This window comes from Medicago sativa, chromosome 3, assembly GCF_051527215.1.
Source record: "Medicago sativa cultivar Bolivia chromosome 3, Bolivia_mono, whole genome shotgun sequence".
In the NCBI taxonomy this organism is placed as follows: domain Eukaryota; kingdom Viridiplantae; phylum Streptophyta; class Magnoliopsida; order Fabales; family Fabaceae; genus Medicago; species Medicago sativa.
The window spans coordinates 34,380,751-34,397,866 of NC_140751.1; the positions used below are offsets into that span (position 1 = coordinate 34,380,751).

General features: G+C 33.5%; 2 protein-coding genes across 2 annotated transcripts; both read right to left on the reverse strand.

Annotated features, from left to right (window-relative positions):
* Window positions 1–323: 323 nt before the first annotated feature.
* On the reverse strand, window positions 324–4,676 carry LOC146937291 (NAP1-related protein 1-like). Its single transcript, XM_085751702.1, has 10 exons — window positions 4,476–4,676; window positions 3,738–3,860; window positions 3,566–3,616; window positions 2,793–2,864; window positions 2,548–2,661; window positions 2,373–2,434; window positions 1,910–1,970; window positions 1,712–1,768; window positions 1,539–1,586; window positions 324–617 (listed from the first exon to the last, which is right to left on the reverse strand). Exons 1-10 carry the CDS (start codon window positions 4,596–4,598, stop codon window positions 546–548), a joined length of 783 nt encoding a protein of 260 aa, XP_085607828.1. The 5' UTR covers window positions 4,599–4,676; the 3' UTR covers window positions 324–545.
* Window positions 4,677–7,694: 3,018 nt separating this feature from the next.
* LOC146937292 (putative methyltransferase PMT2) lies at window positions 7,695–14,127 on the reverse strand. The gene is made up of 7 exons (XM_085751703.1): window positions 13,886–14,127; window positions 12,572–13,271; window positions 11,770–11,980; window positions 11,267–11,555; window positions 10,250–10,615; window positions 8,494–8,571; window positions 7,695–8,164 (listed from the first exon to the last, which is right to left on the reverse strand). The coding sequence occupies exons 2-7, from the start codon at window positions 13,217–13,219 to the stop codon at window positions 7,936–7,938; spliced, it is 1,821 nt and encodes a 606-aa protein (XP_085607829.1). The 5' UTR covers window positions 13,220–13,271; window positions 13,886–14,127; the 3' UTR covers window positions 7,695–7,935.
* Window positions 14,128–17,116: the final 2,989 nt, after the last annotated feature.

A 17,116-nucleotide genomic window follows, 5' to 3' on the forward strand; every position in this document is an offset into this window, starting at 1 on the left:
TTGACAAATATGGGAAACTTAGACCACCCACCCACCAATCAAGCCAAAACTTGATTATACCCAGCTAGAAAATAGACGCACTACCACTTGAGAATCACACACCACCAAAACCTAAGCCAAATTATGCATGAAACCCGCAATCTTAGATGGCTAGTTTGGACATAAAATTTAACATGAAAATGTACATACAAATGATTTCAGCATAGCATGTAGTTTTATCCGGTTGGTACTGTAAAGTTGTGATAGCAATAAAATGATACTGATTACGCAGCTATACACTGAATATACTACATTTTAACTACTATATGGTTTCAATATAGGACTAAGATAAAATCCGATGTATCATTGGTATCTTGAAAGAAGCGCACAAAGATAAAACCAGAAATCACCTTCAAAGCACAATAAATAAGGTTTACGCCCAAAGGGGGAAAACCAATAGCCAACCTTGGTCTTTCATCATCCCCTAAAGACCACTAAGATACTCCTATAATAACCTTAAAATAAATAAATTAAAACCAAGTATTACTATTTTAAAGCATTTTACACTATTCTTCTTCCTCGTCATCGTCGTCATCCTCTTGATCATCATCATCTTCAGAGTCATCATCATCCTTTCCCTGCCAATGAAAACATTTGGAACTTGTTATTTCAAAATAGAACCAAAATATATATATATATATATATATATATTTAATTATAAATGCAAGGCACAAAAGTTCAATAAAGAGATTGGTTCTTAGTGAAGCAACTACATAGCTATGGTGTATTGTCACATCTTCTTTGAAAATGCATGTAAAGTACAATAATTAAATGAAATTTAGATCTCACTTCATATTCGTGATTCAACAGACATAGTCTGACTCCTAGATGATGAGTAAAGAGAAGTAAATTCTAAACTAAGTTACATTCTAATTTATAAAGTCTAATAGAATTGAGAATAGGGTCTAAATTATCACAAGAGCTAGCATAACCCAAACATTTATATTAAGGAGTATGTCAACCATATATCTAGGCATATAGACAGTTTATAAAACTAGATATGCAGGTGGGCTATATATAAGTCAAAGATAACTTGCATATTATGTTATGAATTAGATTGGGCATAAATTTAACCAAAAAGTAAGTTTAAGGGATTAGGCAGTATTGTCCATTGTAGAAAACTGTTGTATGTTTAAATTCCGCTTTGCTGTAGCACAACAATAGCCTCTATTCGACAACACTTTGTACCAAATAGCATATTGCAGAACATTGGCAGTTTGTTCAAATTACACTAAGCTATAGCGCGACTATTTGAAAACACTGGTATTCAGACTGCCCAATTCTTCATAAGAGTTACTTTTGATAATATACCTAGTTGATGCCAGATCTTAGAATCAAATGACATGAGTCAGTTAGGTGACCCAAAATAAACTATTTTACTAAAGCATAACCAACATGCAACAAAAAATTGATGGGCTAAATATGCAGGTAATACTTCACGGTATTTGCTAATCACAAGTTTTTCAAAAAAGGAAAAAAATTAATGGAATATTAATTACCGCATCACCAGCTTCATCATCCTCCTCCTCTGCTTCATCAGGGTCCTCCTGTTACATTGTAGTCAACTACCATTAGAGACACAAGTATAGAGAGTGGTAGGTATTGGAGCGTAAAATTAGTTGTTTGAAAAATAAAATAATAAATGTTACTATTAAATCACAAGTCAACTTACACTGTTGAAATAATTGAGTGGATTCGGCCATAAATCATCCTTGATCATTTCAGCAATCTACAATTCGGAATGAAAAAATTACACACAAAATTATGCAACAGAAAACAAATCAAGGCACATCAACGATTGTTGTAATCAATAGATGCAACAAATGCAAACTCTTAAAAATTTAACAAAAACTTGAAAAAATATATATACCTCATCATGAATGTCACCCATTTCATCTTTCTGCTCAGTGTCACAAAACCAGGTAAAGAAACTGCATTCATTAGCACATTATAATTAATTATTTGTTCCATTTGGCATTTTCAAGAAGATTTGATAAAATAGAGAAATATATTTCAATAACCCAACTAGGTATCACTAATCATGAGCTCATTCATCATGTACTGATTGATAAACTTGATTTCAGCCTTACTCGTGAAATAAATAACACCGAAAATTATGTTAACCATACCATGTTTGTTTGGGACACAAATATAGTTGGAACCATGCAAAACTCTGGAAATTCACCCAACTTATACATGAACAACAAGTGATCTAACATATAAAACTAGTAAAGGTGCAATTTATAATTGTTTTGCTTTTACTTTCTATTTACACACTAGAAGTTCAAAAGTAATTTCCTTTGTTTTTCCATCGAAACACTTTTAACACCAACCTGATATCAGAAGCAGCTCGCTTGTTCCCTTTCTTCTCATGACTAACTCCATTGGGAATGCCCTTCATGTTTAAAGATAATGTTTTACTTTCACGATCACGTTTTAAAAAATAAACAAAATGAAAAAGAGAAAAAGTGGATAGATGAGGAACAAAACTAAAATACGAAGTCTTACCTTGCCCTCTTTCCATTTTATGGGTGTGGCGGTAAGCTTTGTGGTTCCTTCTTCAAGGAAGGTAAAAGTCTTAACAAGTTTTGAATCCTCAAAAAAGGGATTGGAGTCGAAGTTCTGAACAAAAAAATGTTTTCAAAAGTTATTATTATTCCTTTAATTTAAGCAAAATACAAATTCTCAAAACCTAATTGAGATTTGCAAAACACTAATGAATTATGCACTGAAGGGAAATAGAAGCAACTCACAAATGTGATTGAATAGCCTGATTTAACATCTTTATGATCTTCCACCTCAAGAGAGATTAAATGCTTAAATATCTAAAAAAATAAATGGTCATTAGTATATTTGAATTAACCATCATATATTTGTGACTAAAGTACAACAACAATGAACAACATGATTATCAAATCAAGATTAAAATCTTAAATTGGAAGAGTCACTTTCGAATTGTGAATTGAATTTTGTTATGAATTGTAAGATACACAATCATGAAATTTAGCAAGTAAAAACAAGTACTAAAAATATAAACAAAGTGAAGTCATAAATCAAATGAGAAGAAAAGTGGTTGGGTACACTACGTTCATACTGTGATCATTGGAATAAACCAAAATACTTCATAATGAATCAAGATTCATCATAATAAATCACGATTAAAGTCCAAAATAGATACACATGGGAATTGATAAAGTTCACTTTTAAACAGAAAACAGATACAACATGCATGTATCGTAAGATCATGATACACATAGGGAATTGATAAAGTTCACTTCTAAATTGAAAAGAGAAACAACACGCATGTATATTAAGATCACGATAAACATATCTGAATAACATCATGAGAGTATTTTCAAACAATATTCTAAGTAATGGCAAATAAACAGAACCAAAAACGAGAAGTTATTACACCAATAAACAACTCAAGTTCTTTTTCATATAAAGTTCTGGTAAAGCAAACTGAATAGCACTTGAATAGCTATGGTAAAATTATGGCACTTAAAGCAACTTAAAGAAATCGAACCTTCTGATCTTCTTCATTCAAGAGATCACCAAGAACAGGATGGCTCAAAAACTGCACAACAATAATAAAATATAGTAAACATTATTCACAACAACAATTTAACAACACAATAACTAACGGCCAACGATAAAAACAAAACCAAAATTAAAACATAAAGAAACATATAACTTACCGCAGTTAGCCAGAAATCGGGAATGGACTTGATCACATCATTGCGCTTGTCATACACCGGTTTCCTTACTTCATTGTACTTCTGCTCTATTTCGAGAACTTTATCGCTAGCCTCCTCATTGATCTGGTACCATAATCACCAGAATCAAATTAAATTGCATTAAAAAAATAACAAGAAAACACTCATTCAGAATTCAGATTAAGTAATAGGTCCCTATAAATATCCATAATTTCCTTTTTGGCCTATACAAAAAAAAAAAATCGCAATTATTAGTTCCGATTAATTTTTCCTACCAAAAATGCCGATGAAAAAGATGCTAAAAACTAAAATTTTTACTACATGACTAAAAGTTCTGGCGGAAAATAAAATTCACATGTACTAAAAAGTGCGATTATTTTTGTAAGACTAAAAACGAAATGTTGGATATTCATAGGAACCATTTACTTAACTAAAATTTACTTAATTTTTTTTTAAACATACAATTTACTTAATTAAAAACTAATTTTTTTCTTTTTGAGAAAAGTAAAACTTCTGTATGTTGGATCCTAGGGTTCACCCAAAATTAGGGTGAACCAAACAATGTTACCCTAAGTTTGAACATCAACCCCAGAATTTGATTCCACTAAGTTTAATTACATTTTACTGTATGCGATAAATTGAATTCTACAACAGAATAATCAAGAAAAAACATAAAAATTTGCAAAATTGAAAAGAAAAAAATAATGAAAAATTGGATACCTTTTCAATCTCATCTTGAATTTCCTGCAACTTTTCAATGGAGAGAACAAGTTCTCCGTCGATCTCTTCAGCGTTTTCACCCTTTTCAGAAACTTTCAACTTCTTAGACTTGTCGGCCACCATGGTTGAAGAAACAGAAGGTGTTGGGTTTCAAACCCTAGCGCAGTGGAGAGATTTGTGTTCTTTTCTTCGAGCGTGAATGAGGGAAGTGTTAGGGTTTTGAGGGTTTATATTGGACAGAGTGAGTGAGTGAGTGTGTGTGTGTCTAACAACGGTGCGCGCGTGCGGGTGTACAGAGTAAACTAATTAGCTCATGACATCTGTCTCATCTATGCTTAAATTCACCTCGGTAATAATCGTTTGGGTCTTGTTAACAAATGGATTGGGACACTCTTTAAACATTTTAAATTGAGCAACTACTCATTTTTTTTAAAATGTCAAATATTTTGATTTTTAATGCATTGATTATATATATTTTTCAGAAATAGTTACTATTTATAGAGTCATTAAAGAGTGTCCCGAGGGCACTAGTTAACATTTCCCTAATCGTTTTAATCCTAAATGTGTACCGAGTAGCCACGGTAGTTCTAATGTATTAAAATATCAAAATAATTTCTGATTGTGCATTTCGTTAATCATTATAGTCCATGATATTAAAATACTTTATTAATATTGTTATATCAGTCTTCAATATACTTGCTTACTATCCTATCATATCAGTCGTTATAAGTACTTATTCATTGTCATTTCAGTCTCTATATAAAAAGAGTTATTTTGAGTATTGAGATATTATTTTAGCGTTAGAGACTATTTTGACTAACATAGCGCACAATTAGGGACTATTTTGAATTTTTGGTACATTGAAGGACTGGTGTGACTACTCATTACACATTCAGGGACCAAAGTGACTCTTACCCCTAAATTCATCATTCGATTTTTGTTATTTCTTGTTGGCAAATGCTAACTTGTGTCCTTAATTACACATTTTAATCAACTCATTCTATGACACAAGTTAACTTGACTTTTTTTTTTATACCTTTTAACGGATCTCAATTGTAAACATTTTTTTACCTTTTAACAAAGTCAAATACTTAAGTACCTTCATCTTAACGAAGGTTAAGGTTTGTGCATGATTTTTAAAGACATTATTTTAAAAAGTAAACAATGTTTTGTTTAAGGAGGTTCTTAAAGAATATCTTAAGTACTCGTTAGCATTTCCATTTCTTTTTATATAGAGTATAAAGATAGTTCACTATCAGTTCAAAGTAACTTTATCGAGACAACCAATGAAAACAATAAGAAGTGGGGTAAGACAGTTACATAACATCACAATTGTTTGAAGGGTTAATGGTGTTTTACCCCCTTGCAATATAAGTCATTTTCGATTTTCCCCCTGTAATTTTTTTTATTTACCCCCTGTAATATAGGTCATTCAAAAACGAAAATTTTTGCCAAAAAAAAAAAGTTGGTTTTTGAATGACCTGTTAGGGGGTATTCCAAAACAATTTTTTTTACAGGGGGTAAATAAAAAAAAATTACAGGGGGGAAACCGGAAATGACCTATATTACAGGGGGTAAAGCACCATTAACCCTTGTTTGAATGTGAGTAAACAGAGGAAGGAGGTTGAATTGTGTTTACTTTTCCTAGCAACGATTAACTCTTTTTCTGAGACTGGACTGAAAATAAAGTGCGGGTAATAAAGAGTTAAGTGAAAGAAGATTGACAATGTTTATCTTGGTTCACCTCACAAAATTTAGGGGTGTTCGCAGTCCGGTTTGGATCGATTTTGAGGCAAAACTCATCCGATCCAAAGATAAAATTATATGCAGTTCGGTTTGGTTTTGGATGATTAATTTTGAAAAACCGATCCGATCCAATTTAATGCAGTTTAATTTGGGTCGGTTTTTGGATATCCAAATTACAAATTGTAACTTTTTTTTATTAATAATAATCTTATAAAAATATGATAAAATAATATGTTTGATACAAAATATAACATATGATTTGTAAAAAAAATAATAGTATAAAATAAAAATGATTGATTATATTTGAAACATATGAAATAGAAACAAAATTGATTAAATTAAACTCAAAAAGAATTAAAAAGAAAAATAATAATAGCTTAATATAATATATTAAACTTATAAAAATGGAAATACATATTAAAATATATGTATGCGGTTCGGTTCGGTTTGGTTTTGAAAAATCAATCCAATATCCAATCCAATCTGAGCGGTTTCATAAAATGTCATCCAAACACATTAAATATTATTCGGCTTTGTGCGGTTTTCGATTTTTTTTGATCGGTTTGCAGTTTTCATTTGGATCGGTTTGAATTTAAACACCCCTATCGTAAATTGGGTTTTCGTTCATATATTGGAGTTTGATTTGGTACATATGTACCTACTATTTTTCAATCATTCAATGTCATCTCATTTTATTATTAATTTATTTTAAAATAAATTTAAATTTTGAATGAATTTTTCCTAGTTATCAATATCCAACTGAATTTCCCTAAAAAAAAAATCTAACCGAATTCTAGAGTACCAATTTTTCTTTATTTTATTTATAATATTTTATTATTTTTCATTCAAAATTAATAATCTTTGTTTAGATTTGATTTTTATTTTTTTTTCATTCAAAATTTAATAATCTTTGTTTAGATTAGATTTATATTGAAAGTTAGAATCAAAATCAACTATTTGATTAGATTTTTTAATATTGGAGAAGGGGAAATCACATGAAACTCAACATAAACAACCAACGACCACGTCATGTTGACTAACGGTGGGGGTGGGGCAAACTGACAAAGCTGTGGTAAGATAGTTTGAAGGTTTGAGAAAACGAACATAAGGGCTGTATAAATAAGAAATTGTGAGCTCAACTCACTCACTAACATTTTTAACAACTAATGACATTTGCAATTAAAAAAAAAGATGAAGCTTAAACCCACAAAAGTTGATGCACACAAAGACCTTTTCAGCCATAAGCCACATCTACTGGAATAGTTTAAAACAATATTTTAAATGTCGAACCGGCAAGACTTTTAAGTCATCGTTCAATCACCTTAAACTGCTCGAATCAAGATGAAACCATGACCGAATCGCTAAAATAACGTAAACCTAGTAAAAGGTAAGTTAATAATTCAGTCTACCGAGTCGTTTGGTTTGGTTTAAAACAGCGGTTTAAAGTTATATACATAAAGTAGGAGACAATAGTTAACAAAAAAGAATCTTGAAACATAAGTCCCAAACCAAGCTCTACTATGATTTGAGTAGTTTCAAGATTCATATCATAGATTGATGAATAATGACTATGGTTTATATACTACAAAAATTAAGGCATCTACAACTCTACATTCAACAAAATAAAGCATATATGCTCACTGATGTTAAGACTCTAGACAATTTATACCCCAAATAAAAACCTCAATTAGAACCATTATGTCAGCTGAAATCACTATGAGCTTGTGGTGTTGTCACCTGCAACCCAGTACCGCTTGACGGCATACAAGACCTTTTCTGAAATAAGTGGACCATCCTCGTGATCCACCATTTTGGTATTCCATCTCATTCCTTTTGCAATTCTTTTCACTTGCTTCAGCACACCAACCTGATCTCGGAATATAACCGCTCCTTCAGGCCGTAAGATACGGTCCATCTCCAATAAAATATCTTCCGCATTACACCTGCATTGATCATCACCAGAGTTAGGGAAAACCTGAAGTAGTTTGCATTAAACGATTAGGTAGTGCTTCATCACAACGAGACGAGATTTACCACCCACAGTGAGGCCTAACTCAAGATGAGGTCCAAAAAGATACACACTAGAGATTCCTGGCAATTGGGTTCAATATCGAATTGAGATACAACTCGCATGTTTGTAAGATACTGATAACCATGGTTTCTACTGCAGTGTCTATTTTAAGCATTTTACATTATTGCCAATTTGTTTTTTTGTTTCTGGTAAAATCATTTTGACATGTACAAGCTAGGAAAGAAAGAGAAATAAACTTACGCATTCTTGTACAAGGTGAAAACACCATTTGCATGGATAAGGTCATAAGTCCTCGGATATGTGGAGAAGGCTTCACACCTGATACGGAAATAGATAATTAATTAATAAACAGAACAAGGCTAGGTTTTTGAACTGGATGAGAACATAATTATTGACATACAAGTAAGCTCAACATTGACCATCTATTGCTTACTTAACATTGCCATACTTAATTCAGATTAAAAATCTCTGCAGGTTATAATATATGAAAGTTCACTGAAAGCAAATTTAGCAGGATTTGTTTCTGAAAGAAGAAATTCTGAGCGTGATCCTATTACATATTTCAGCAGATCATCTACTATATTGATTTTGATGCTTCATCTCTTTAAACTCCGTTTTTCTTTTAACCTTGGGGTTGTATGCTTTATCCAATATATTAAACATCTACCGTCTATACCCGGTAACAAATGATGATTGGCCATAGCATGCATATTGCAAACAATGAAATAAATATCATTGTAACATTTGACTACTAAAATGTACTGCAGCAAACAGATCCCTGATAAACACACCAAAGATATTATATTTTATAATTTATATTTTGTTCTCTCTTGTCTCTACTTGAATCACTTAAATCTGAACAAGGTATTAAAGTGGTACATCCGTCTTGTCCTGAGCTGTTCCTTTTTTAATCATTAAGTTCCCCAAAGTTTAGAACAGTTACAGATCTGACTAATTTCTTACCCCTCTCCGCATTTAGGTTTGATGTGTTTGGTCAACTATTTTGCATTCATTGAGGTGGCTATATATCTGATATGTTGTTGTTTTGGTACACGGCTTATTATGAACTTTTGCATAGCACTCGGAGGAAAAACATGTGAAAGTGTTTGTCATGATGCCCTTGTTGCACTAATGAATCTACCAGTAGTGATGACTTATACTAGCAATGGCTTATGTTGGTCACAACTCACACAGAATCCAAAGTAACAGTGGCTTATGTCGGTCATGACTCACACACGAGCCCTGTGCTTATCAAAATATGCAACCGGTGGCCGTGTAACTCTCTTCAAGGCATTACGGCCTTATCTCCAGTCACATGCTGTTCATCCCGTCTTTAGTCCCAAATTCATTATGCTTGAGTTTCAAGTGCCAAATGATATGTATCTTAGACTAATTCAGAAGAGGTTTTCATATTTATTTATATGCTTCCTTGTTTGATTGGGATTAGGAGTTTAGTACTATATAAAGACATATTGTTTTCGATTTTGCAACACATCATTGTTGTACTCAATAATTCAGAGTTCACTCTCCGCTCGAATCCATATATAACCTCAACAAAAAAATTCTTCAATAAAACATACGAACCATTCAAAATTCTGAATAAATCACCAAAACATTCCTACTTCATTGTTACTTTTCTTTAATTCTAACAATACACCAAATGCTATAATATTTACACTTCTCTTTATCCAGCAGATGGTCATAGCCAGTATAATCTTAATGTTGACATCCTAATTTATAAATGGATCAGGGACAGTGCTATATTCTAAAAAATATAGCATATCTGTCACCACAGTTTTACAAATGTGTGAAAAAACTTTCTTGAAGTGGCAGTAAGAGTAAGAACAGTGGCGTAAGGACTGTATCTAAGTTTGGTTCTTTATAGATTCAGGGAGAAAATTATAGAAAAAGATAACCAACTCAATGACTAATAAAGTTCACAGAGGAAAAGCCAAAAGGAAAGAGAAAACAGAGAAAACCAAGTTAAGGAAGTTACCAATCATGATAAATTCCAATCAATCCACGTTCGAATATAACGCCAAGGGTAGCTTTCTCAGCAATTGTAGGCACGACATTCATAACCCATAATTTGGGAGAATCCAGGGCAGCAGCAAAACTTCCAAATCCAGCATTCATGTCCATCACATTGCGATACCTCCCCGAGTCAATAATTTTGTTAACCCGCTTGTAAGCATTCACATGTTTCTTCCATAATCGGTTGTCCTCCTCAAATAACTGTGTGGATACATGAGGAACAGATCCACTGGTGATTCTGGTAGGAACAACATTGAGTCTCTCTGGGAACGGCTTCCATGCACCACTAGGTTTAGCAGGAGTTACACAGTTGTCCATCTTTTTGTACCTGATATTGTTTAACCATTTAGATGAGTATTGAAAACCAATGGTCCATAATCCAAAGGGTAGGGGGTTGCACAGTAACTTCACATCATAAAAGACTGAAAAACTCTGATGCCTATGAAGCACTGAGTAAGACACCAGACACAACACTGCCACACTTACACTGGCAATAATTTGAGAAAATGAAGTATTTGATTGTAACCACATGTGTCAGTGTCTGACATGTCCAGACACCAGAGACACCTTCAATATGAAGTGTCGGTGCTTCATAGCTAAGAAAACATGTTTATCAAGTACTCAATATCATGAAAGACACCATTTTACAAGCAATGAGTAATTCTTGCATAATGCATATAGAATAAAAATTGGAGTTTTTGTTAAATCCTTCCAATAACAGAACTTGCGAAATAGGTTGGGACTAGCCACTTACGGTAGAAACATGCCATCTGTTTTTCTTTTCAAAAACAGGGAATACAATTTAATATTAATTACGTGTAAATTGTGAAGAAGAATAATTAGTGCTGTCCGTCCATGTTGACACAGAATCTGGTTTAAGAATAATAGGTATCTGACAATCTGAACATAATTTCTGAACTAACCAGTGAAGCAAAAGAAAAAAAGAAAAGGGGGAGAGAGAGAGAAGAGAAGCAATTACCAGACATCATCGGAATTTGCGGATTCACATATTGTAGGTTGAGTATCTTGCTCACCGCATTCATCAATGTTTAATGCTTTTCTCCAGATTGCAATTTCACCTTTCTCGTGTTTCTTTTCCCAGCAAAGAAGTTTAGCAGTGTTCTCAATTTGCCTTTGCTCCTCCTCAAGCTCATCTTCAGGACGTTGCCACGCTCGGTAGTTGTTCTTCCAATTGATTGGAGGACCAGAAAGTATCCAGTATCCACCAGGTCTAAGAACTCGGTCAACTTCCTTCATGTACAATCCACCTGAGAAAAAAGTTCCAATTATTATGGTTTAATAATCAACATAGATTTAGTATATGAACCCAATTCTTAGTTGTCTAGAGTCGGTCCAAACAAATACGGGTAGTGGTCTAAAGCTTATGGAATCGTTTTATAACGAGGCCGAGAAAATAATTAGTTAATCCAATAGATTATATTTTAATCAACATTGGCCAAAAAAACTCGTAAGTATTCTCACCATTTGCACCCCATGGAATCAAGCAGCGAGAACAATGTGCCATGTCAAAAGCTCCAGAAGGAAAAGGCAGCATTATTGTTCCAAGAACACCAATGATTGCAGGAACACCTCTTTCCAAAGCAAATTGAACTTGTGCTTCATGAGAGTCCCTTGGTGCAATTGACATTGCAATAACATTTTTCTTAAACAAGTATGCACCCCAACTAGCAACCTGGCATTATCAATGACAGGAAAATGAGATAGAGCATAGAATACACAATAGAAGCTACATGCACACACACTCGCAGGGTTAAAAGTGGAAAATGGGAAAGAAACAAGTTGTAAAAGAGAGAACATTGCATGGTTGCATTCAGAAGCATAAGCTTCCACTAGAAAAGCTTATAAGCTAAGAAGCCTTGACATCAGACAGAGGCACTGCACTGACATGCCGACACAGATAATGATTTGAGAAAATCAATTAATTGAATGTAACAACACATATCGGTGTGTTTTTGGTGTCAGACACCGGACACGCCTTCAATATAGAACGCTGGTGCTACATAGCTTGTAAGCATTAGCCAGGGCTGCTCATGATGAGCAATTTTATTTTTCATGCAACCATCATGTATGTATGACCAGCAAACAATGTCGTTAAATAACAGCTATAAGAGTAGCGTTATTTGAATAAAGTTTTCTTCTTTCATGATACACTAAATTTAGTAGGGGAATTTGAACAAACCGCAATCCGCAGTTGACAACACTGCCAACAAAAGAGTTTATTTAGATATAAACAAGGATGTTAGGTTAGGAGCATTTGACTTACCCCACAACCAGTATCTAATGCAGTTCTAATCATCCCATTATCCAATGGAATAACACTTGCAAGTTGATTAATGTAGGCATCAGCACCCTGAGGAAACTGAGTTCCTCCACCAGGGAACCTAAAAACATTCCCTTCATACTGTATCCAATTCTGCACAGCCTTCTCAACTGTCAGACTCTTGTAAGGCGCATTTGCAAACGGCACATAATCACGACTCTTAGGCCAAGGAAACGGCGTAGAATACCCTCTCGGTGCGGCTATGAGACAATGCAATTTCTCTTCTTCAGGAGGACAATGCCTTTCTCTATAATTCATATTCTCTCGCGGAAACGTCATTGCTCTTGCTTGATCATGGCAGGGTGTGTAATCGATGTAGCTATCGTCGCAAGGCTTGAATTCCTTGACTTGATCATCGACATCATCAGGCGTTCCAGCATCATTATCATGGTGAGTTTCGTAATTTAGATCAGAGAGAACACTACAATCTGTGTGTTTAGTAATCTCAACAGCAATGCTATCTCCTTTTCCAAAACCACTCCTTTGCCACAAACCTAAGATATAGAAGAAACCACACAAAGCAACTACAATGAAAATTGACACTGGACCTTTATTGTTTCTATTATCTCCAGGGTTCCCTTTCGTCGCCATAATAATGATGATGAATCTTTATAATATTTCCAAACCAGACCTTATAAAATCCCTACATAATACAAAACGAACTTACATTAACAAATAAATGCGAAATTAATCAGATTTTAAATACAAGTCCACAAACAACTGCAATATTTCGGTGACATCAAAGTTTCTGATGCCACCGCAACCACAACTTAGGGCTGCGTCCATCGTATTTGAAAACTCTGATATTTCAGCCATATGGTGAAAACATTCACAATATGTTACACGATATGGCTGTAGCATCAGACGTTATAAAATCCCTAGATAGTGTAAAATGAAATTATATTAACAAATAAACACGAAATTTTGACATCAAAGTTTCTGATGCCTCCTCAACCACAATTTGGGGCCGCGTTCATCATATTTGAAAACTTTGATGTTTCGGCCATACTGTGAAAACATTCACAGTATGGCTGTAACATCAGAGTTTTCAATGTCTTTGACAACGCGGCCACAATTGAGGCCATATCTGTCATATTTGACTGCGATTCTCTGCAACCGCTGTTTAAAACCTTCGTAATCTTTAAACTAACAGCCAAGATGGAAATTTAAAGAATTTTTTTTTTAAATTGGGAATTAAAATTAATCAAAAAAACAAAATCTGTTACAGCGGTTAATTAAATAAGAAAAGTTGCTTACTGGTGTGAGAAAACCGTTGCGTTGCGTTGCGTTGTGATGAAGGTGGGGTCCTATGAAATCATTGAAGGAAGGAAGGATTGTGAGATTGATAATAGTTTGAGATTGTGCATTGTAGAAGTGGAATGAAAGAACGGGTGTTTTGTTTTTTTCTGTTTGTTTGTGTCTCTCATTCACATATGGGTCTCCGAAAAGTTCGAGGAAACGGAATTCTGCTTCACTCATTCCTATGAATATCTTTCATTCGTTCTTTAACTAACTTCATCACTTAGTACTTATCAAACTTTTTTTTTTTTTTTTTTTTTTTTAAACTAAATGAATAACACGTACTGCCTTGGTTCCTATATGTAAGCACCTTTTTATTAAAGACAAATGGTGCTTACATATAAGGAGGGAGGAAGTATTTTTTACTTGGCTATACTATTTTATCACGTGTTTTACAATATTTTGAACTATATAATTTGAAATAGGTTAAAAATAGGTTAAAAATATTGTTCATCAATCTAAAATAGGTTAAAAATATGGAGAATGGGTAAAAAATGGTCTTACAATAATGTGAGGGATTCTCATGAAAAATATAACAACATTTTGTTCACTAGAATTATTTTAATTATTTATTTTGTGTGTTTGTATGTGCTTGTGTATGATTATTTGTCGCTGTGTGTATTTTATTTGAGATTAGAGGATTTTTGGCTTAGAAGAGTATTTTAGTCATTTTTAGAGAATGATTATTTTTACTAAGTTACTAGTGAGTTGGAGTAATTATTTAAAGACAGTAATTATTCAGTATTTTGTCAGTTTAAGTGAGTAGTAACTTTTGAGAATTACTTGGTAAGAATGTTAAGTCTATTATGACAATTAGAAACCAAGCCCAATTAGAGGTGGCTATATAAAACATCAAGAGGAAAACTTGGTTTTCTACTCATTTCATTCACTTCACAAAATATTTTGAGAGACGTAGAGAGAGAAAGTGGATCAAGAGGAAAGAAGAGGAAGTTAGTGGGAGAGCTTGGGGTTGAAGAGCTAGGAGCTAAAGTGAAGCCAAAGTTAGAATTCTTGAAGACTAGAGGTAAGGGGGATAGTTTCCTTTCATCAATTAAGCTATAATTTCAATAAATGATTATGGGTCATAAGTTATTATTTGTGAATTGTGATTTTGACGAATTTATATATTGATTTTCGTGCTCATGTTTATGTGGTAAATTTAGGTATGTGAAATTGCTCATAAACTTGTTGATTATGTTTAAACTTCATGATGTTTATGTGTTAAAGTGATTATGTTGAACTTTTGGCTTAAAATGATGAAAAGTGATGTTGTTGTTGTTGTTGATGGTTGGTGAATTCATGATCTCATGCTATGAATGTTGTTGGTTGTGTTGATAATGATAATTCATGAATTGGAATTGATAATTTGAGTTGTTGTTGCTGTTGTGTCGTGTTTGGATAAATCAAAGTGTTGTTGTTGAAAGTTGGTGTTTTGTTTGAAAACTAAGTGAATTGTTCCATAAGCTAATTTGAGGGTTGTGAGAATAACTTATTTGATGTGTTTGAGCCTTGGAACATGACTTTAATGGTTTTGGGAAATGGGGGAATCAAAATAAGCCCTTTTTGGGCGTTTTTGACGAAAATCCGAGGCAAAAACACACCAAACGACCCTTTTCGCAGCGCTGGCACCTGCACTGGAGCGCTAGGCGCCCAATTACAAAGAGCCAATGCTTGGTCCTCAGGTGGCTGGCGCTAGGCACCCAGACAGAAACAACAACCAATGTTGTTTCGCGTTTAGGTGCTTGGGAGGCGACATGTATGGTCCCTAGGCGATCTTTTGAGGGTGTTATTTTGCTGTTTTCATTAATATTCTTGCTGAAACATAGTATGCTTATACTAACTCTGGTTTTCATAAAATGAGAGGAAACTTGAATTTAGAGACGAACTTGTTTTGAGATAATCGGGCAATGAATTTTCTTAAGAATAATGGTGATGTTTTGACTTGTCTACTATAATGATGAGCTTTTAAATGAAGTATGTAGGCTTAATATAGGACTATAATAACATGGAACTTGATTTTTGGAAAATCGGTGTTTTGTATGAAATGTCAAAATCGGTGTTTTGTGATAAAATGAGACGAACTTAGGTGAATCTTGGAACTAATCGGAATGGGCCTATGATACGTATATGTATATGCTACTGCACTCATATGCGAATTGTGTATATAATTGGTTGAGGCGATTGAACTTGGTTACTTTGGTTTTGGAGAATTAATCGGAAAATTCTAGTTTTCATAAACATAGACGAACTTTGTCGGATTAATGTTTTGTAGTCGGATAACTTGTGAGTAGCTTTTAATTCGTGTTTATAAAGTAAAATAAGGAAGAATCAATGCTGATTGGATGTTTAAGATGATGAATACCATGGTGTGCTTAGTTACCTGTCTTTGTTGTGAAATATGAACTTGAAACGATAATGTTTCCTTAAGGTGAAAGATGTTGATTAAGATGATGATTCTTTTGGTGATTTTGACTTGATAATATAATGATGACTCTTGTTTGAATTGTGACTTGTTGGTTGTGTGGATTGTAAAACTTGATAATGCATATGGTGTTGATTTATGAAGAATGTAATTGGAGGTGTACTTTTACATTGTTTGGCGATTATATAGTTGGTGTTAGGTGCATTGTCGAGTCTTACTTGAAGTCCATGCATCATGGTCGGTGTAGTTTTACATAGGTGAAATACGTAGGAGGAGGTAGTCTTACGTGGGTGTGGGTTGAAACGGTAAAATTATCTTCAGAATCTAATGGTACCATATGCGTCTAGAGGAGTCTAGAACATTGCATGCATTTCTTAATTGGTGAGTGTTGGTCTATATGGCCAATAAGATTATAAGCTGGGGGGGGGGGGTGAATAGCTTTTTGAAAAAGTTTTTCGAAGTTTTGATAAATTTGATATGAAATAAATCGAATTGGAATCGTGCACGATCAATCACAACAATACACAAAAAGATAAATCTATGTGCAATAAGATTCAATGTAGAATTGAGTCATTCACAATACAAATCTTATTTCAATCAAACTTTAATGTAACTTGTACAATTCGCAAAACTTAGACAATTTCAATACCAAACCTATATGAACAATAATACTAAGCAAATTGAATAGAACTTGCACTCAATTGATCTAAGCAAATTTTTTAAACCTAATTTAACAAATTAGATTAACTTTTAATGAAAAACAACTT

What these genes read in the sequence shown, in the direction of transcription:
- LOC146937291 (XM_085751702.1), bottom strand. Translation starts at nt 4,598, where the DNA reads ATGGTGGCCGACAAGTCTAAGAAGTTGAAAGTTTCTGAAAAGGGTGAA. An exon ending in TGAATGAAGAAGATCAGAAG is followed by an intron (nt 2,865 to 3,565) that starts GTTCGATTTCTT and finishes TTATTTTTTTAG; the next exon opens with ATATTTAAGCATTTAATCTC. An exon ending in CGAGCTGCTTCTGATATCAG is followed by an intron (nt 1,971 to 2,372) that starts GTTGGTGTTAAA and finishes TAATGAATGCAG; the next exon opens with TTTCTTTACCTGGTTTTGTG.
- LOC146937292 (XM_085751703.1), bottom strand. Translation starts at nt 13,219, where the DNA reads ATGGCGACGAAAGGGAACCCTGGAGATAATAGAAACAATAAAGGTCCA. An exon ending in GATTCCATGGGGTGCAAATG is followed by an intron (nt 11,556 to 11,769) that starts GTGAGAATACTT and finishes CTTTTTTCTCAG; the next exon opens with GTGGATTGTACATGAAGGAA. An exon ending in TTCACCTTGTACAAGAATGC is followed by an intron (nt 8,165 to 8,493) that starts GTAAGTTTATTT and finishes TGATCAATGCAG; the next exon opens with GTGTAATGCGGAAGATATTT.